Source organism: Pezoporus flaviventris, unplaced genomic scaffold, assembly GCF_033815535.1.
Source record: "Pezoporus flaviventris isolate CSIRO_AGI_PZ_B2104156 unplaced genomic scaffold, CSIRO_AGI_Pfla_v1 ptg000007l, whole genome shotgun sequence".
In the NCBI taxonomy this organism is placed as follows: domain Eukaryota; kingdom Metazoa; phylum Chordata; class Aves; order Psittaciformes; family Psittacidae; genus Pezoporus; species Pezoporus flaviventris.
Genome location: NW_026892555.1, coordinates 26,739,950 through 26,762,570, shown reverse-complemented (window position 1 = coordinate 26,762,570; position 22,621 = coordinate 26,739,950). Strand labels below are relative to the sequence as shown.

At 38.0% G+C, this 22,621-nt stretch overlaps 1 protein-coding gene across 1 annotated transcript; it reads left to right on the top strand.

Annotated features, from left to right (window-relative positions):
* Positions 1-523: 523 nt before the first annotated feature.
* On the top strand, positions 524-21,478 carry ATP6V0D2 (ATPase H+ transporting V0 subunit d2). Its single transcript, XM_061448185.1, has 8 exons — positions 524-807; positions 9,146-9,317; positions 10,958-11,136; positions 13,754-13,833; positions 15,659-15,736; positions 18,970-19,146; positions 20,517-20,594; positions 21,117-21,478. Exons 1-8 carry the CDS (start codon positions 678-680, stop codon positions 21,276-21,278), a joined length of 1,056 nt encoding a protein of 351 aa, XP_061304169.1. The 5' UTR covers positions 524-677; the 3' UTR covers positions 21,279-21,478.
* Positions 21,479-22,621: the final 1,143 nt, after the last annotated feature.

Here is a 22,621-nt window from a genome sequence, read left to right as displayed (position 1 = left end):
AGTTCTGGATATTCACTTTAAAGGCTAACAAAAGTCAAACCCTTCAAGAACCTTTCATCCATGGGCATGATCTAATATTCATTGTGATTATTATTAGCATCTTAGAATTCTGATACATACTTATTGATAGTGATCAGCAGAAGAAAACTTCCAACAATCAAAAACATTAAAAAAAAAGGTGTACAGAGACAACAAAAAAAATCATGAGTTCCTTGAATAGCCTATGTTCTACCACAGCCCACCATTGTAGAGCAGAAACTTTTTTTCAGCAGGTATTCACAGATAACTTCTTGTTTGCAATGCATTTTTTAAAATGCAAACATGCTATCAGGCTTTGTAATATGCTTTCTTATTATTCTGTCAGTACAGAGCATTCTTGTAAGCAGTGGTTAAATCTTATACTTCCTTTTTGGCTTCTCTTTCAACAATAGTAGGTTCATTTTCTAACTCTGGCAGGAGGGAGTTGGTTTTGCTGGGTGGCTGTTGTGTAAGCATCAAGTATACAGGAATTACACTAGGAGCAATAAACAGGAAGAAACCAGTTGGTAAAACACAATCATAGGCTGGCAGAAAATCAGTGACTCTTTGTCACTCCTTCCAAAGAGGAGGAAAACAGTTGGTGGCAGATACTCCGTACCATCAAGTACCCAGAAGAGAAATTAAATCTCCTTTTCTCCATGCCGGGATACTCAGAGTTTTACTTCAATGTGGACCATGGCTACTTGGAGGGTCTAGTCCGAGGATTCAAAGCTGGGATCTTGACAAGTGCAGACTATGTCAACTTAGCACAGTGCGAGACGCTAGAAGGTAAGTCTGCTGGTTTATTTGGGAAGAAATATGGTTGCTTAGGCCTTTGAAAAAGGGAAGGTAAAAGCCTGAATTATTGAGAGCTTATCTGAAAAAACAGAGATGACCCTGATGTCCTCTGAAGAGCTGTTCTCATATTTAATAGCTTTCCAGATAAATTACCCTAGGATTGCACAGACTGTGATTTGAAAGCAATCCAGATGATGAGGTTTTCCAGTTTACTGATAAGGTTTGGAAATCTCTTCCATTGAGTTCCTATGGAGATTAGTAACCTTCTCACAGATTTTAACTACTCTACAAAACTGTTCAAGCATAGAAGTTTCATATCATTTAGCTGGATAAAATAGTTCCCCAAAATCTTACTAAAAGCTTACCATTTGGCTACGAGTTTCTCTAGAAAAGGTATAATTTTAGTACTTTATTAGTTCACAAGTTTTAGGGCAGTGGGGGACAGTCTACTTCCCAGGAAAAGAAAACCTGGTAACAAAGATAAAACTGAACGATTCTCAAGCTTTGAGAAAAAAAAAAAAAAAAAAAAAAGCTTATTTCAAGGTGACTTTGCCACCATAATAAAGAGAACACACACTAGTTTCCAAAACAGCCTTCTGTGGCCAAGACTGGTCACAGCCTGATGAGGACAGACTTGTACAAAGAATCATATGACAAACCTTTAGTCACTTGGCAGGAAAAAAAATGCGACAGAAAAAAAAAAAATCACTTTTCTACAGGAACATAAAGTTTTTTTCCCTGACTCTAAAATTAAAACTATAATTGCACACTGAAATAATTTCTTTAGCATGAAGTTTATCAGATTAATTTGAAAAAGGAACAAGGAGAAATAATAAGTTCACTCTGGTTTAAGCACTGGTTGCTTTGTGTATGCAGCAATGGATTTTAGGAAATGTGGAGCTCAGAACCTGATGATTCCCATATACAACAAAATTTTGAGGCTGCCTAAACTATTAATGTAATCACAACATAAGCCTGGGGAGGTTGTTTGCCATTCATCTGGCAGACTAAAACAACTACATTTAAATAGATTCATGTAGGTATTTAGCTGTCAGCAGGATAAAGTTCCTCTCATAGTTAGAGATTGTCAATACAGTCAATGAGATCTAGACTTTTCAACTGACCAAGTGCCTGTACCTACTTCAGCTGAAGAGCTGTGTCAGCTCACTATTTCATACAATGGCAGTTTAGACACATAAACACATGTAGGCACTTACTTCAAGAACTGAAATTTATTGCTTATGTCAGCTAGGCAAAGTCAACAGATTCTGTAGCCTATTTGTACCAGAAGTTTTGATCCATGAAATGTAAAGACTTTTGATATTGTATTTGATTGTTCAAGTCAGAAAGTCCTGCTCCACAAATTCACAGGCTTCAGAAGAAGCTAATAGAGTTTCAAAAATCTCTAAAAGATGTGAAGGACAGAATGATGGAAGTATTAAACCTTGCTCTTACTCCACTTGTTTGTGCAGAGGAGCTCAATAAATTATGTCATCAAAATCTCCATGAAGAAAAAAACCCTGATAAAATCCTTGTTACTTCTGAATAAGATGAAAATGCACAGGTTTAAATACCTTCTAAACACAACAAGAAAAAAGGAAATTTTCCCTCATCCTTCCCAGAAGATTGCTTGCTCAGGCTAAGTTAAGAATAGTTGAGAAAAACAACCTAAATTTCATGTCATGCTGTGAGGAAGTTATTTAGAACCAGAAAAAGTAGTTTTGAAACATTTCTGAGATATATAAACCTTCAACATTATTAAGAGCTGCAACAGATGGACAGTTCAAGATAGAGAGATAAAATACTTTCGTAAGTAAGACTTATGGTAGAAAGAATAATTTTTTAATATTTGAACCTTCTGCTTTCTAATGTTTGTTCAATTTTAGAATGTAAATTATTTCAGCAACAGAAGCAGCAGCCTTCATCAATCCACCTACACGCACACCTCTACTACCCACAACCACTTTCCTTTTTCTCTATTCAGCTACATACCTTTCTCCATTGTAACACTTCCTCTTTTACACAGCTACCAGATTATCACCAGTTATCTACCAAATGTATAATCTATAATGAAAATATAAGAAGTACTGGATTTCTACACAAGACTAAAGACACCTACCTCTCTAAACATGCAGGATGGTGTAACATTGAATTTGTACCATGAGCATACAGTTCACCAAAAGCACAGACCCTTACCTTTAAAGTAAAAAATCATAGAATCATAGAATAGTTAGGGTTGGAAAGGACCTTAAGATCATCTAGTTCCAACCCCCCTGCCATGGGCAGGGACACATCACACTAAACCATATCACCCAAGGCTCTGTTCAACCTGGCCTTGAACACAACCAGGCATGGAGCATTCACAACTTCCTTGAGCAACCAATTGCAGTGCCTCACCACCCCAACAGTAAAGATTATTCAACCTAAACCTCCCCTGTTTAAGCTTTAACCGGTTACCCCTTGTCCTATCACTACAGTCCCTAATGAAGTGGCCATCCCCAGCATCCCTATAGGCCCCCTTCAGATACTGGAAGGCTGCTAGGAGGTCTCCACACAGCCTTCTCTTCTCCAGGCTGAACAGCCTAAACTTTCGCAGCCTGTCTTCATACGGGAGGTGCTCCAGTCCCCTGATCATCCTCGTGGCCCTCCTCTGGACTTGTTCCAACAGCTCCATGTCCTTCTTATGTTGAGGACACCGGAACTGTACACGATACTCCAAGTGAGGTCTCACAAGAGCAGAGTAGAGGGGCAGGATCACCTCCTTCGACCTGCTGGTCACACTCCTTTTGATGCAGCCCAGGATATGGTTGGCTTTCTGGGCTGCAAGCGCACACTACCTGCTCATGTTCATTTTCTCATCGAGCAGCATCTCCAAGTCTTTCTCCACAGGGCTGCTCTGAATCTCTTCTCTGCCCAACCTGTAGCTGTGCCTGGGATCGCTCCGACCCAAGTGTAGGAGCTTGCACTTGGCACAGTTCAATTTCATAAGATTGGCATCAGCCCACCTCACAAGTGTGTCAAGGTCCCTCTGGATGGCATTCCTTCCCTCCAGGGTATCAACTGAACCACACAGCTTCGTGTCATCGGCAAACTTGCTGAGGGCGCACTCAATCCCACTGTCCATGTCGCTGAGAAAGATGTTGAACAAGACGGGTCCGAACACCGATCCCTGAGGGACACCACTCGTTATTGGTCTGCAGCTGGACATTGAGCCATTGACCACAACCTTTTGTATGTGGCCAGCCAGCCAGCGGTCCATCTATCAAATTGATGTCTCTCCAATTTAGAGACAAGGATGTCATGTGGGACTGTGTCGAACGCTTTGCACAAGTCCAGGTAGATGACATCAACTGCTCTACCCCTGTCTGTCAGTTCTGTAGCCCCATCATAGAAGGCCACCAAATTGGTCAGGCAGGATTTCCCCTTAGTGAAGCCATGCTGGCTTTCACCAAGCACCTTGTTGATTTTCATGTGCCTTAGCATGCCTTCCAGGAGAATCTGCTTCAAGATTTTGCCAGGCACAGAGGTGAGATTGACTGGTCTGTAGTTCCCTGAAGCTTTATGCATAGAATTGAAAGATTCAGCATGTGGATTTGTGCTGCAGTACTATTGTGCTTATCTAATAGTACCTTCAGTTCCTGTCATGTACACTAAAAGGTAATAAATTTACCCCATTCTGCATTCTGTTACATAACACCACACCACAAAACTTTGCCTAAGTTAAAAATATTATAAATATGCTAAAACAAACAAGCAGAAACAAAACCAAAACCACTGCAAGTAACCCATAAATAGAATCAAAAAGACCTTTTAATTTCAAAGTGGTTTTGATATCTCTAGAGGGGAAACCATAATGTCAGTACAGAAGAACCACAAGAAATCTGTAGGTTAGTGCTTTACATATGCTTGATCATCACAAAGTGTAACATTGAGACAGAAAGAAAAAAGGAGGCTGTGAATTGACTTAGGATACCACCATGTCCTCTCAATTCAGGGCCACACAGAGAGAAGTCTTCAGGTTAATTTAAACATCCTTGTGGGCTTGTTTGAATTATTATAATTTCCATGGAAGTACCCTGCTGCAATGCTGGCTTGAAACCTCTGCAACATGGCATTCTACTAGCTTGACCCTATTCCCTCTGAGGAATGGGATCCCCAGAGGAACCCTAATGACAGTCTTTGGAGTAGGATATGGGGGTGTTAAATTCTTTTCTTGCTTCCTTGTGTGATGGAAAGACTACTGCTCTCTAGAAGGGAAACTTGGTCACAGAAGGACAAGCAGCCCAGCTCTGCTTCCACCAATACTGCTGAAATAAGTTCACTTAACTCGCCAGAGCCAGGAGAGACCAGCACATAGTGGCTGAAATAACTGTAATTGAAAACATGGTAGTGGGCTATCAAAGTGAGGAGTCAGACAAGACACCATGTGCTTGGTGCCAAGAGACCAGGTTCACTCTTTGTTTAAGTTCTTTCTATACTCCTTCTTTCTGATCAGCATCATGTTAAATTAGTCTGACTTTGTGCATTAATTCTCTTTAGGCAAACTGGTACTTGTGTTTGGTCACTGTTCAATTGTGAGTAAAATCATGTGATTTAACTAAATAATGTGACATTATTTTAAAGTCATACGTTTCCTACATATGATTTTCCTGCATAGAATTGTAGGATGAAATACGTGATGCAGATGGATGACAATAATACTGACAGCTGAAATAAAGCAATTTTCTTTCCTAGTGATCTTGTGGACATGCTGAAAAGCCCAGAGTCTTGTGTAGGTCTCCAAGAGCCCCTGAGCAAAGGAGCAGCTAGCATCACTAAAAAGTTTTGGTGGACAGGAATATCTGAAGCCCATGTAACACTCACCCACCTACTTCTGCCAGGTCATCAGGTCACATTACTATTACAGGTGTCTGAGTGTGTTAAATCCTCAGGTCTTGTTATAAATACCAACAGCAAAAGGGCAGACTATAATTTAAGACCAGCAGAGCAGACTGAACTGCACTGAGCTCTGTCATGGTGGGAACTGATTATAGAATCATAGAATCATAGAACAGTTAGGGTTGGAAAGGACCTTAAGATCATCTAGTTCCAACCCCCCTGCCGTGGGCAGGGACACCTTACGCTAAATCGTATCACCCAAGGCCTCGTCCAACCTGGTCAATTACAACATTCCTGACTGATATTATATGGTATTGGAGCTTGTGGACAACTATTTTCTTTTGTTGTTTTGGCCAAGGCCAGGAGATAGGGTTTAATTTTGTTTCTTTTATACAGTATGCATGCTGGTGTTTATTAAATCAGTTAGAAGAAATACTTTTATAAAGCAGGCTGTGGAACTGACAGGGTCCTAAATGGAATGATCCCAGCACAGTATTTCCTCCTTAGCTTTTGAGAGCCAGCTAAAGCTAATTAGTGTTACAGCCAATATTTTTCATGCTTTACATTAGGGCATGGTTTCTGAAGCCACTCAGTCAACCAAAGAACTAATGAAGGTAACAGCCTTGTCAAAATACTCTCAGTCAGCAGCTTCGGCTTCTGTTCATCCCATGATAATGTTAAACACACTTTGGAATGGTCAGTGCTTGGGATTGATATTTGGGTTTTGCAGTCTGCTTTAGGTACCTGAAAACCTATGTGTTTGAAATGCATTTACAGAATATAACTCAAGGTAGACATCAGTGGCTAGTCTGAAAGGGAACTGAGGAAAGCTGGAATTCAGCTCTCTACATGTACTGATGCAGTATTATTTGATCCCACCATAAGCCAAGTATTTTTAATTTCTTTGCAATAAAAAGAGATAGTAAAAATAATCAGTTTTCACAGTAAGCATAGCTGTGATATAAAATATTAGTGATTTTTAAAAAAGATGGTCTTACAAATTTAGGCTCATTTTGGGGCATAATTCTGCATTTTTATTTATCTCTTAATCTTGCTTACCTTCTTTTCTTTTCTTTTCTTTTCTTTTCTTTTCTTTTCTTTTCTTTTCTTTTCTTTTTTCTTTTTTCTCTTTTCTTGTCTTTCTTTCCTAAATTGTGTACTTCTTTTTTTTTTTTTTTTTAATAACATAATTTCAGTCTATTGCAGGAAGTTCTACAGAATTGCTAACAAATCCTGAGTGCTAGCTGAGTAAGGCTATCACATCCAAGAATCTGTTGATGATTTCATATGGATTTGATGGATGGACTATTTCGTAGATAAGGTATTGGCTGGATGGCCACCAGTGGGTAGTGGACAATGACTGAGAGACAGGATGCCTTTCAGAGGGACCTGGACAAGCTCAAGAAGTGGTTCCTGTGAACCTCATGAGGTTCAATAAGGCCAAGTGCAAGGTCCTGCTCCTGGGTTAGGGCAATCCCCAGTATCAACACAAGCTGGGGGATGAAGGGATTGAGAGTAGCCCTGAGGAGAAGGACTTCGGGGTACTGGTGGATGAAAAGCTGGATGTAAGCTGACAGTGTGCACTTTGCAGCCCAGAAAGCCAATCATATCCTGGGCTGTGCCAAAAGGACCATGGCCAGTGGGTAAAGGGAAGTGATTCCCCTGCTCTGATGAGATCCCACCTAGAGTACTCTGTCCATCTCTGGAGTTCTCAGTATAGGAAAAATACGGACTTGTTGGAGTGGGTCCAGAGGAAGACCACGAAAATGATCAGGGGTATGGAACACTTCTCCTATGAGATGGCTTGAGAGAGTTGGGGTTGTTCAGCCTGGAGAAGAGAAGGCTCCAGAAAGGCCTTATTGTGGCATTTCAATACTTAAAGAGGACTGACAAAAAAGATGTCTTATAAGAAAGTCTGCCCAATAGGAGAGGGGGTAATGGTTTTAAATCAAAAGAGGGGAGATTCAGGCTAGATAGAAAGATTACGTTTTTTATGATGTCAAACACTAGAACAGGCTGCCTAGAGAGGTTGGAAACATTCAAGGTTATGTTGGACAGGGCTTTGAGCAATTTGATCTAGTTGAAGAGGTCCCTGCTCATTGCAAAGGTGGGTGGAACAGATAACCTTAAAGGACCCTTCCAATCTAAACCACTAGATGATTCTGTAACTAGTAAAGTGAGTTCAAGTGGCAACCAACCTGCATAGAAAACTCTGAGGGCTCTCTTATCTCAGTAAGGGAGAGTAAGGCAGAAGTTTGAATTTGCAGTGTACTAGTTCTTTTGCTTTGTGTCTCACTGTTGGCAACCTTACTGCATGCTAAGAAAGAATACACATGGGGAAATAGGAAAGAGTAGCTACGATACTGATAACTGCACACCTTGCTAACTGCATATTAACTTCCCTTATTTCAGTCAGTGGAAGTGTTGCTGTCTTTCCCCCTAAATATCCAGGTTTTACCTAGAAATCTAAACATTGTGAATGCCCAAACCATATATTATTAGACCAATCTACAATTTACAGTAGTTTTAATATAGCATTTGAACATAATTATGCAATATAGCAGGGGCTTTTCTAAAAATAAATGTTACACTGCTTTGAACCCTAAGAACCAATTCAAATTCTTACTTTTGCTTCATGGTGGAAAATGGCTAGAGGAGGAATTGTGTCAAATGAATTCTCTGATATTATGAAAGTGTCTTTCAACTTTGTTGCCCAAGCAACATATTTTCCTCAGTTACCAGGGTCAGAAGCTCAGACAGAATATGACACGATAACGCAAATTTCTGGAATAACTTCATAGGATCTGGTAGTTGCAGCCATAAATCAAACAAAGCCAAAGTAGAAATGCTAAGAGAGTGTAACTCGGCCATTTTAAGTGCTTCAGTGCAGAAGCCATTTGGAGCCCAGTATCTGAGCCAGGCAAGATGTGTTCTCTCTTCTTCTTCAGGCAGCCCGATAATAATAAGCTGGTAATATTAACTGAGATTTAAATGTTTCATATGAAAAATCAAGACCTTAACAATTCCTATTCATAGATTAACAGTGCACAGGGGTGCAGGAGACAAAACAACTGATATATTATAATGGTGCAAATCAGTGAAAGCAAAACACTGAACAAATCTGACTGGGAAAGGGCTAGGGAGTAACTAGAAGTAACTAACACTGTACCTGTTGTGGTTGGAAATGAAAGCTGCTGGTGAAACTTCAGACAAAGGTGCAAGTTATTTGTGCTTTCCTGTGGCATGCAGTAACTCTTACCAGTAGAAGGCAGTACAAAAATGCATTAATTATGCATTAACTCTATATTGAATGTATGCCCAAATCTTTTTGATAAACAGTCGCTTAATCTGAGAGTATAATGTTAGAAATTAACATTTAAAATGTTTATTTTGTTTGTAGGCAATAATAATGACAGTTTATTCTCATGGTCTTCCCTGAATCTAATTCCAGATCTGAAGTTACATCTGCAGACTACAGACTATGGCAACTTCTTGGCTAACGAAACTGGCCCTCTCACTATTTCCACCATCGATGAAAAACTGAAAGCAAAGCTACTTGCAGAATTTCATTACTTCAGAAACCATGCTTTTGAACCACTTGCCACATTTTTGAATTTTATTACGTAAGTAATATTACCACATAGCTCACCACACAAAGACCACACAGTTACCCATTAAAACAGTGTAAATGTATTGTACTGGAATTTCCATCAAGTCTCAGAAATAGCAAAATTACTCTGATACTGCAATATTTACATACTTTATTTGGTAATATAAGCTCTGAAAAGATACACATATGAAGACCTGTTGTTATTGCAAGTACTTATTTTAAAGAACACAAGCAGATTTTTTCTGTATTCAGTGGCAGGAGGAGTGGTAGAGATTGAGAAAAATGGTTTTAATTTTCAAACATTATTTAAGTCAGAGACCTTGCAAAACTTAAGTTTGTAGGGGTGACTCCTGCAAGATGAAGTTTCACGATATACAGGGCAGTGGTTTAATTCCCAGGCATGACAAGTTAAGACTTTTTTAAAAGGGGAAAGACGACACATCATACACCTACCATACTTTTCATACCATCTGAACATTAAAAACAGTTGTGTCTTGCAAGATACTAAGATCCAAGAACCTTTTTTAAAGTACAAGTACCATTTGATGCCAGATTAATAGACAGTTCTGGTCTCAATACAGTCATAAACAAATAAAACTTGTAAATGAATGGTTTAACCAACTTTAGGAAAACGGATTTAACAGTACCAGCATGTATTAGAGAAATATCAGCAGGATATTTTACCTCAATGATGCTCACTCCCCTTATCTTAATATATTATAACAAGAACAGTAGACTGGTCAGTTTACTTTCAAGGAGATTTTGTATCATAACAGTAAAATAAAGTACCATTATTCTTTTTTCTTTTTTTGTGTCAAGTGTAGCTGAGCACTTTTAGGCTCATATATCAACAAGATCTTAGAGACTGTCCTCAGAGAGCTGTGACCAGTAGGCATGCAATGTTTACAATTTGCTTCAGGGAAATGAAAGTGAAAATAGGAAAATTATGGCAGCTCTTTTCTCACACTGACTGACACACATGTGTACATGTATAGGCACAAACTCTGCACACTGCTGTTTTTTGAATAATGGAGACACTAGTTTAAGATATTTAACACAATTATTAAATCACTGATCTGCACTTCACCAGATCCTTAATCACCCTCACAGGTTTTGTGTGAGATCATATTAATTCCTATGTCTCTAGCTGCATTCAGAATCAACAACACAAGCTGAAGACTGGCATCCTTGTTCTAAGCATCCAAGGGAATAGCTTTCCCATTTCCAAGTCACTGACAAATTTGTCATTGTCCTCTCCAACAGTAAAACTAGTAAGAAGCTGATAGAAAACTTAGCAATAAAGAAGAAATCTGTGAGAACCCGTTCTTAGTTTCCTCATGGGAGGATGTTTATTGCCGAGTGAGAAGAAAGCCCCAAGATTGGTCGCCTTGCATGAACTCAACAGTTTTAGTGCTGAGATTCCCCTGCGTTTCTCTGTCCAGATGGTCTATAGGAAACAACAAAATCCCAAACTTGAGAAACTGCCAGCTCAGGTGATATGCATTTGATATATAGTGAACGTACAAACCTGTAAGTACTGCGCTTGTTTCTGACTTTGGTATTTTTGCTACTTTTCAAAACTCTTCGTTTTGTATTTTTTCAAAGGGAAATTCATTTTAAAGACATATCTTTTCCTTTTTCTTTCAAATACAGATACAGCTATATGATTGACAACATAATCCTTTTAATAACTGGCACATTACATCAGCGGCCCATAGCTGAACTGGTTCCCAAGTGCCATCCACTGGGGAGCTTTGAGCAAATGGAAGCAGTCAGCATTGCCTCAAACCCCACTGAGCTGTTCAATGCAATTTTGGTTGACACACCGTTAGGTAAGAGCACTAAATTATTTTTTATTTGCTTCTTGAAACTATTCATCCTATATTCTTAATGACATCTCAGATGAAGTAACGTTTTCCACTGGATATGCTGTGTTTCAGTAACACAGAACACAAAGTGTGGATCAAGCAGTTCTAAAGTGGCGTTCAAGACATTTTCTAGTAACATTTATTAATAGGTATCAACCTTGGGTAGCAGACACAAAGAAGTGCAATAAATACCTTTTATAGCCAAAGCAGCCACTGATTTAGAGCATCTAGATTTTTATTTCAACACCTGCATTTATAACTCAAAAATAGTGGACAGTTACTAATAAATATTAGATGTTGTGGTAGAACCTAGATTCCCTCTTAGGATTTGGGCATGATTCAAACACAAAGAAAATCACTACTTTGAAGAACTAAATCTAAAAGCAAAACAGCGTCAAGGTTGGGAATGTTCATTCTGAAACTGGGATGAAACTCTGCTCAGTGTGGTGCAGCACCCAACACGATCCAAAATTAACAAGCTGTGGGGCAGTGCTGGGAAAGGTACCAAGAATAAGATGGAAGTGGACAGATTTAACATGTATGAAACCACTGCATGCCCTCACCTTGAGTACTATTGGGTTCTGCTTTCTCAGGAAGGCATGGTAGGTTGGCCCCACAATGTGGGGACAAAATGGGGAAAAGAGCTTGTAGGTTGAGATCTCCTACAAAATATTACTGCAGGCAAAACAGACTCAAATTGGGCAAAATTAACCTGATTTATTGTTGATTAATATATGTAGAATTAATTACTGATCCAGGCATTATGAAACAAACAGAAAAGAAACATTTACATACTTAGGGAAAACATCCTTCTCCTTCCTTTGCCGCTCCTTCTCCAGGCTCCTCTCCTCTGCCACCTTGTTATCATTGCAGGTTACACTTCATCCCTTTGGAGATCAATGAGCGGCACAAGGAGAAGGGGGAGTTTACAGTCAGTATATGACAGTTTCTCTCTACCTCTCCTTCCTCCTTACCTTCTGTTCCAGCATGGGCTCTCCTTGGCTGCAGTTTCTGTCAGGAGTACCTGCTCCAGCACAGGTCCTCCACAGGCAGCAGGGCCATGGATCAACTCCTCCTCCTTCTCCTCCTCCTCTTCCTCCTTCTCTTCTTCCTGCTCTTCTTCCTCTTCTTTCACCCTGGTGTTCCCTCTGCTGTTTCTCTTTTTTTTTTTTTAACACCTCTTTTTTACATCCTGCATTTTTTTCCTTATGTAAGTCCTTAAGAGGCACCTCCCACTAGGTTGAGGGCTCAGCTGTGCCCTGTGGTGGGTCCCCTGGAACTGTCTGGAATTGGTTATATCCAGCACAGGACAGATCCAGCTTCCTCACAGAGGCTGCCCTGCAGCCCCTGCTGCCAGGACCTGGGCACCAACACCCCATACAGTGAAATCAGAGGAGGTACACAGCTGGGCAGCTAAATGAATAAGGGGATAGCACTGCTGTGTGCAGACACACTAAAAAAGGCTGGGATCAGTTTGGTGAAGACAAGGCTGGAAAGAGATATGAACAGTGTTTACAAAGTTCTGAGGGCCACAGTGAACTATGAACTGTTGCTTACCAAATCCTTTAGAAGACAAAATCCCAGCAGAAAACTGGTTTTACAAAACACTTTTTACCCAGCTGAAAGTAAATTTCCCGATTTTTTATTTATTTTTTTTTTCTCTAAACAAATTTGTAAAATCAGAGAGCAGTATCAGATCTTTAAAAAGACAGGATGAATTCAAGGGCAATTTATCTACAAAGATACAGTAAAGTGCACTGTCAAACCTACATCCTCTAATGTTGTTCATCCAAAACCTGGATGCTGGAACAGTAGGAAGGGGGAAGACCACAAATCACAGCCAGGCTCAGGTGCTCTAAATACCATCTTCAGTTGCCACTGTTTGAGACAACACCCTGCCATGCAGCACTGATCTGTCCCACTGGCACAACTTAGAAGCAGTAAGGGATTGTCATGCTTTTGTTGGTTATGAATACAGTATTTTTATGCAGTCCAACTGCACAAATGAACTTCATCATCTATCTCCCTGTTCAAAAGCTTTCTGTCTAGCTAGTTCTGCAGAGGAGCTGGAAGCACAGAGGTTCAAGGTCAAGGCTTCTGCCTCTTACTGGTTACAACCTGTTTCCTTTCCTCTACTACAGACATGCTCAAAGAGGAAAAGGGAAAATGGGAAAGAGGATTCTCCTTAACAATTGCAGAATGGCTGCATGATTTAAGATAAAAATTACCTTTCATGTTCCTCACTAGAAAATCTCCCGATGCCCAGACCATACACTTCAGAGAAGATTAGGGCTTTCATTAGCCTTTTCCATCTGATTTGCTCTGGAGATGTGGGCTCTGGCTGTAGCGTTGATTGATTCCCCTCACAGCAGATTCTCATTAAAAAAAGGGGGGGGGGGGGGGGGTAGGGAATAGGAGGATAAGGGGAAAAGCAAGAGGATTCCTCTTCCTCTCTGCTATATCAGTCTTATACAACAGAAACCTCAGATCCTTACTTGCACACTGGTGAATGACAATAGACAAGAGATGCATATTATCAGCATGTAGATTTATACTGCAATATAATAAACTCTGCTTTCAGCTGCTTTCTTTCAAGACTGCTTGTCTGAAAATGACCTGGATGAAATGAACATTGAAATAATGCGCAACAAACTGTACAAGGCAAGTTCTTGCAACATAATAATATTTGGGGCTTTTCAAAGTGTCTCAGAAGAGGAGATGAGTATCATTAATCTTGTTTTATGGATGGGGAAACAGAAGCATAGTGAGATAAAGCAAGCTGTCTAAGGTCACCTGACTGATGGCAAGTCCAAGAATCAAATCCAGCTCTTGTCATTCCTATGCCACTGTTTGGAGTGTTTTCAAATTTTAGGTCTGCATCCAAATTCTAATTTAATACCTCATTAAAGAAAATGCTGTAGATGTCAGGCTAATATCCAGATCCATTTGTTTGCGAATAACTCGGTTATCCACCAAATGCCAGAGAACTGTTAGCGCCTAAGTGAACCTAGACAGGCTTTTGGCTAACATTGATTTTTATTTGTAAAAGGCAGATGTGATTTAAAAAGGTCTGATAACTTTGAGTCTATTTTTTTTTTACCTAAGGGTTTTGTATAATTTTCTTCCTTTTAAAATTATCTTTGGCACTGCTACAGAACACTGCTGTAAAGCTATGCATCTAACATGTACCATGCATTTTCAATGTACTTTACAAATATTAGCACACAGGTCAATACTCATAGGATGGTCTCTTTCATTCTGCTGCTGGCTCATCCCAGCACATTCTCTCCAAATTATTTTATCTTGCTTTCACAATGGATACCCCAGACTGCAGGAAGTATTCTTACAGTGATCTGATTGCATTAGGAGAAAACAAATTTTTCTGTTTGTCTTACAAATGATATTTATAAATTCCCAAGCCAGTATTTGATTCTTAAATATTCTGCTTTCTCTCATTCAAAACAACGTCAGTTTTGCCCAAGTATTTGAATTCTTTCATTGTACTACTAAAATAGACACTCTTTTTCCATTTGATAACATACAGATTTGGTTCTTATATCCTGTGTGGATGACCATACATTTACACTTAATATTTTTTTTTTCTTCTCACTCTTCTAAGTATCAGGGGGATCATTCTTCAAACACTTCTAAATTATTAATATAGCTTTTCTCCTCTGCTTCATCTGTCAGTGTGATCAGTTATGTTTCAGCTCTACTATCAGATAGCCCTCTACTGAACCTAATGCATAATCCCATGCAGCAGATTCCCCTTGAGATGTCCCTATTTAAAATTCACTTAATTGCACAGTTAGTGACAGCTTCTTTTAACAAGATTGTGTGAAGTTGTAGCAAATGCATTTTGGTAACATAAATGTTTGCTAAAATAGTATTTTGGGGGGATGGGGGGGGGGGGTGTACTGCATCTTTGAGATATTTAGATATTTAAGATCCTTCCTGACAGGTATTTTGAAATGGGTATGACGGCCAGAACCCTTAATAGACCAGAGGGCTCTGCAGACCAGTATTACAGAAGCTTTCTTTGTTGTTTCATCCTAATCCAGGGTTTACGGTAGAGCAGTAGGGATTAGTTTGTGCATCCTCATAGTGCTGGCCCAACGGCTGTGGCTTATTCCCAAATCCCCTCCTCCACAGTATAAATGCAGGGTTTCCTTCAGCCATCTGCCTATTATGCAGTGGAAGCTCAATGGAGCTTGAGTGCTCCTTCTTTAGAGAGCAAAGAAAACATATTTGTCCTTCAACAATTTTTGAAAAAATCTGAACCCATACTGTAGTAACAAGACATCTGCATTTCAATATTTGAACTTTAAATCCAGCAAGTTAATTAAGCACATACTTGAATTTAAATTCATAAGTAGAATTATCAAATTTAATAGAAATATATAAAAATTAGGTTCATGATTATGTGCTGTGCTGGTCCAGGTCTTAAGTAGAATCTAAAATATTTCTCTTCTTCTTTCATGTATAGTCTTATCTTGAGACATTTTATAAATTTTGTGAAAAACAAGGTGGTTCAACAGCAGAAATAATGAGACCTATTCTTGAGGTAAGAAAAATTCAGTCCTTGTACATGAAAGTACTCCACAGTGCTTTGATTATGAGGTTACTTTGTTTTTCCTGTTCCTTCTGTTTCCATTTGCAATGTTGTTGGTCAAATGTTTGATTCTCCTCTGAATAAAAACTGTTTTTATAAGATGTAATGGAGATTTTATTCTAGGATGACTTTTATTTCTTGACTAGAGGTGCAGCTATTCCATTACCAGAGAGGAGTTGGCCTCAGTTAATATTTTTCTGTAACAGAGAGCAGAACAGAATAAATTTTTCACTAAACTCAAACTGTTGCCCATTAGCATTTCTCTGTGTTATGCAGGAAAAAATAAAAAAACACACACACAAAATAATCATTATTATTACACCTCCTAGCTCAAAATTGAATTTGAGAGAGCTAAGGTCTGGCATTATTGTATATTTACTAATCAATAATCTTTCAGCGTCATGGCACTATTATGTTTGTTTACTCTCCTATTAACAGTTGAAGTTGTAGTTGAATGACCTTTGAAACTACTGTCGTACAGAAAAGTCCAACATTCCACGTTTTACTTTTGTCTCTACTCAGGATAGTTTTTTTTTCTTCTATGACATACAAAATTCCTAACATCCTCCTACCCAAATCATACCTTCAGCGCAGTGAATGATACAGTTGTATCTGTTACTGTAATGAACGATGCAGAATTTCTGAAAAGTTCCTAAAATTGACTTCTCAGCATTCATCTCTTTATTTCTAACCACCCCTCCCCCCCCCCCCCCCTTCCCCCCGTGGGATTTATCACATGTGGTTAGAGAGCCAGATCACACATTTGCCCCCAGGAGTCTTTTTTTTTTTTTTGATAAGCAAAACTGAAGGAAATTCCCTTCACTCTGATGACATCATACTAAAAGTTTGCATCATAAAGGAGAGATCATACTCCTGGGAACTCTCTCCTGAAGGAAGAATGAGCCTAAATTATATCTTACAAAACCAAGGGATTGCAATTTCATTTTGTATTTAACAAGGTCATAATGTTTCAGTTTATATTCTAACAAAAATATTCTTAATCAAGTTAAACTGACCAGAATTTAAGAATTTTCAATATTCTTTATTGAAAAAATTAAAATCAAGAGATTGTCTGTGGAGCTAAAGACTTGCTTCCACAGTTGATCCAAGATTTTTCGGAAAGTTCATTATTAGCTAGAAATTCATAATGAGAGTAGATGACTTACCAACTTTAGTTTAAAAATGTTGTAAAACACTTTAGCCTATGATAAGCTTCTTTAAAATTCTTACCTAACATCAATCAGCCAGGAGGATAAACTTTTTGAAAATGATTTCTTTTTCTATAACATTTTAATAGTGTGAAGACTCAGATGCAGCAGATTGCTAATGGTTGTATTCACAAAAAGCCAAAGTTTAATTATTCAAAAGAATGCTTGCTATTTATTTTGTAATCTTATATGTAAGACTACCAACCTGACCTTGTAAGGATGAGGCTCCCAAATGCCTTGATCACTAGTCATGATGCCAACCTTCCACACTGAAAATACTGATGATCTCTCTTGTACCATGGAAGAGTGGGGAACATGCACCGGGTTGCATGTTTAACCCTGAATGTGCAAGAAACTGCAGAACCCCATGCTAATTCTCAAATAGCTGACATGCTATTTCAGTTTCCCATATGGAAACTAGAGCATTTAGGAAATGGTCATCCTGTGACTCCACCTCTACCTCCAGCAATCAAATATCCCAAGTCACAAAGTAATTGCCTCATGGCCTTACTCACTATGAAGAACTTCATATGCCAATAATTTGATGAACTGATACATCTGTATGGATGGGACTGATCCTGCAAATTTTCTCCAACTGGGAGTCACCAGAAGTACGCCCAAAACCTGCCAGCATTAGTTGCAATTGCATTTAAGAATGCTTTTTTCCAACAAACTACAGATCTAACAGCTAAATTCTACATGGCTTTAACAAGCTGAAAAAGCCAAAGCATTTGTCTTTCCAAACAATTTCACTGGGGTTGATATGCCTGTTCATATTAATATGGTAAGTGAAATTTGACCCTGTTATTCATTAGCTAGAAATCCTTTCAAGCACGCTTATTTTCTTCTCATTATTTCTCTATTGTTTACTCATTTTCCTTACTCTGAAGTCAGTGCCAGAGGGCAGCTGGGTCCCTGTTACAGTGTGTTCCAGTACACAGGAGTAGGATCTATGAATATGTGCTTAACTGCTGAAGTTGTAGAACTGTGTTGCAACTGCAGTCATCTTATGCAACAGAAAAGAGCACCTTTCTGCTTAAAACAGATCAGAATTTTACAGCATGAGAAATTTTGCAAGCTGCACAAAATGTGGATATACTATATATGCTTCCTTTGAAGATCCTTCTGCATAATCTCTACAATTAGCAAGGGCTCTGCTGTTCTTACAACATGAAAGTAGGTAATAAATAAAACTGTAATCAATTTTGATTTCAAAAGAATAGCTTTAAATCAGACTGAATTGAGTGAGATTATTTTTATTTACCATTATATTTTTAATTCATGACAAATGAAATTTTGCCTTGTATAAAAGGACAACCTGAGATCTAGACATCAGAATGACTTTCAGTCTACTGCTGCAGGGAAAATACAGACACTAAAGGCATCTAAAGCTGGGAGAAGAAATACAGCCTCTGATTCTATGGATTAAAAATTAGCTTGTATTTGAACCACTTGAAAGCTTTAACTTGGCAAGTCAACAGCACCCTCCACAGTATTAAACTATCATTTTAAATATGTGCATTCAGAAACTTTTTTTTTTTCTCCAGAATTTCCTTTCAGCCTTTACTCTCAACAGCACTTTGAGTTAACCCAGAATAGTACTACTGATTCTTGGTACTTTCCTGTATTATTTGTAAGAGCTTTATTTCATAACTTCAGAGGAGTGTGTGAGGAGATTTTCTGTTGTCAGCATCTGGGTAACTAAACTGGGAAATAAGGAAGTAGCAGAGATTATATTTTCAGCGAACAGGATAAAAGCTGTACTTGCAAAACACTGTTCAGTTTTCTAGTTAAAATCTAACACTTATTTGCAAATAAGGATTTACAATTTTTAATATAAGGTATGTTTCTAATGCTCTGAAGTACACTTTTTTTTTAAGTTTCCATAGTTTACCTTACTGATTCCCCCTATATCCCACCTTAATTTAGAGTGAGATCTGTAATAACACCTCTTTGTTCTTTGTTTTGCATATTAAGTTTGAGGCAGACAGACGTGCCTTTATCATCACCATTAATTCATTTGGCACTGAGCTGAGTAAAGATGACCGAGAGAAGCTGTATCCAACCTGTGGAAAACTGCATCCAGAAGGCTTACACCTGCTGGCCAATGCAGATGACTACGAACAAGTGAAGTGTGTTGCAGATTACTATGCAGTATGTAATCTAATTTCTTAGAACAAAAAGCCAAAATACAAATACTTAACATCTTTTGACGTCTGCAAAGTTTCAGAGATTTCACATAACTCAAAAGCATATTTGAGAGAGGAAAAAAAACAATGAAGATAACAAAGATCCCATAAAGACATATATGGAATCAAAGGCCTTTGATACAAAGACATAAGATACACTATCACCTTAGTGTGATACAAACTTCTTCTTACAGTGATGTTTAGATAAGACCAAACCACATTCTAATAAACAAAATGTTTCCTACATCATTAACCTTCCCCAAATTGAGTTTTACTTCACAGCTCCTACTTCCAAGATTTTGAAGCAAATGCATAAGTCATTTTAAAGTGAGCTGACCAAACAATTCATGTCATAGATCAGTGCAAACCTGATATATTGCTAGGGTAGTGTAAAAAAATGCCTTTCTGAAAAGTTTTCTCTAAATCAGTGATTGAAGTAGATGAAGTTGTTAATATTGATGCAACTAGTGCTGTTATTGAAGATTAATCAATATGCAACACTGAATTAACTGTGATGTTCTGACTACCTATATTATTTAAGCTACCTCCATGTAAGTACACAAAACAAAATTATATCTGGTCTACTCCTTTTCCCACAGAAGAAACAAAGCTAGAGGTGCACATCTGTTCCTGTGTATAAGCAGAATGTTAGAAGCATGTCACCATGTCAATGTGGTAACAGAGAAAGTTATTAATGTGATGGTGGGATACATACATGAATTTGGGAACCATTGTACTAGACCTATACTGTATTGCAACTTTACAGGAAAAACTAAACAAATGCACAGAAAAGCAAGTTACACAGAAATATAACACGTAAGAAATGAAAGTCAATTTTATCTGTGCAGAATATTCCAGGATGATGTATCAGACTAATGGATTTAGATACACTATTAACACATAAAGCAAATCCAGCTGGCTACTGGAAATAAAATGAGCAGCCATGTGAGGATCAGAGTTCAGGTTTTTGGCTCCATTTACAGCTCTGACTCTGACAGATAGTATTTGTACAAGAAGTTCAGTGCTCTCTGTCCAAGAGAGTGAAAGGTCATGTGTCATTCTACAATAAGTCAAGTCTCTTTTAGTGCCTTCAGTAAATTACTTTAAGTTATAGGAAATGACGGTAAGAAATACAAGAACAAACATGATCTTTCTTTCTTTTGCTGACTATATGCTTTTAACTTTTGATTTATGTAGAACTGTAATCTGTGCATGAGTTCTTATATACAGGAAGATTACATAATGTAGATTAATTGATAAAGTAATGTAAGGTATCTGTGCTGTACAGAATGCAAAAGCACCTCATTTCCACTGGGTGGTTGTTTATGCTTTTAGGAATACAAGGCTGTGTTTGAAAGTGTAGGGAGTGGCACTGGAGACAAGACACTGGAAGATGCATTTTTTGAACATGAGGTAAGAGCTTCTAACCTTCAAACACCAAAATGAAAGTTACCTAGATTAACATTTAAAACAAGAATGAGGACCCAGGCTTTTGATTCTATTATACCACATCATTCACCTTTATATTCAAGAACTCAGTATTTCTATGGCTGTTAACAATTGGCTGAATCATAATAGAAGGATTTACCTTTTTAAATAAAATAAATCCCAGGACTTTCTTCTGAAGACTAGTTATACAACTGTCAACCCAGATGGCCTATCCAAAAGCCATCTTGTACAAACTGCTTAACAAAATTTCTTTTGAAGAGTCTACTGAAACAGGTATTTCACCACTGTCTGTTACTTAACCTTAATGTTGCTGTAGTTTATTACCAAAATTAATCCACAGATGACATTTCAGTTATATTTATATTCAAGACACTCCTAAATCTAATCATGGTTGCAAAGCTACATAGAAATCCTGATCATAAAAGATGCCATAGAAAAATCACATTTGCTTTCTTTATCATAACACTTGTTTCAACTTTTCCACAGGTAAAGCTGAATGTGCTTGCATTCAACAACCAGTTTCATTTTGGAGTATTTTATGCCTACGTAAAGTTAAAGGAACAAGAATGTAGGAATATTGTGTGGATTGCTGAATGTATTTCTCAGAGGCACAGAACCAAAATTAACAACTACATTCCAATCTTCTAAATTTTAGAATTGATAATCCTACAATGCTTGAGAACATGCATTATTTCACAGAGAAGAAAAATCTTATTTCAAAAGTTAACTGTTATCAGATGTTTTAAAGTATATTAATGATCCTCCTTCATAGTTTTTGCCAGTAGATTTTTTTCCCACTGTCCCCATTTTAATTTAACTGATCAATAAAAGCTTCCTGTAAGGTCTTACATATATATTGTTTCTATTTTGTGGAAGTAAGCTTTACATCAATGATGTCTGAAAAGCTTTTAAATGGCTTAATTTTGAATTCACTGTTTTCTCAAAGGGCCAGCTAAACCACTACTTCTATCATACACTTAGGGCCTTCACTGCATACAAGATGGTACAATAAACTTAAAACACAAACAGGAGAGAAACTTTAGAGTTACCCTCAGATTTCCCCATAGGTATCTCTCAAGAAAGAGCTTCCTGAACCTTTCTAACTGTGACATTCTCTTCAGCTCAGTGTAAATAAGTAACTTCATTTTCATGAAAATGTTTTCACTTATTTCTTGATGGTCACATGAGGAGCACCATTAGTCTCAAACAATCGGTGTCTGATCTACTCCACTGCAATACAAATATCTCCTTCTAGAACACCAAAGGCACTGTCTTCATGTATGCACTGGTAAACATTATGAAACATGAATGAAAATACCAGCCAAGTCTGTATCAGTTTTACATCAGACACAAGCAACTCCACGTCTGAGCTATTTGAGGACGTGGCTAAGACTGGTAACTAAAAATACAGCAAACAGTTGAAGCCAGATTGTAGCAGGACAAGATTAATTCTGCAGAAGAAAAAGGGAGGATTTTGAAAGCTGTATCAACATTCTGCCTTCCTGTTCCACCCAAAAAATCTGTCCTTTTATCTTTGAAATGGGCCATACCTTTATTTTCTGCATGACTCTCTAGTTTCAGGCTGAACAGCAAATCTCAATCTTCAGCTGACTATGCTTCCAGTAATATGATACAGAAATAAAATCAATTTCCTGCTGAGTAGACAGAATAATAAAACATATCTGAGGTCAACACAGAATTATGGAAAACATTCATGCATCATGGTTTTAAGAACTGAGATAAAATGTATCTTTATAATATACACATGTGCACATGCATTCATATATAAAAAATAGAAAAAGTTACAACTTTTATAGCTAAACCCACACTTCTTAAATTGTAAATATAGCCAAAGGGTTATATCCCATACTGATTTAAACGAGAATTGAGAAGATTTTTAATATTTTGCTTTCTGGTGAATCACAGACAATCTTACATTATTACTTGAAAAAATGCTTTTCATACAGTTTCCTTTAATTTACCAGGAATTT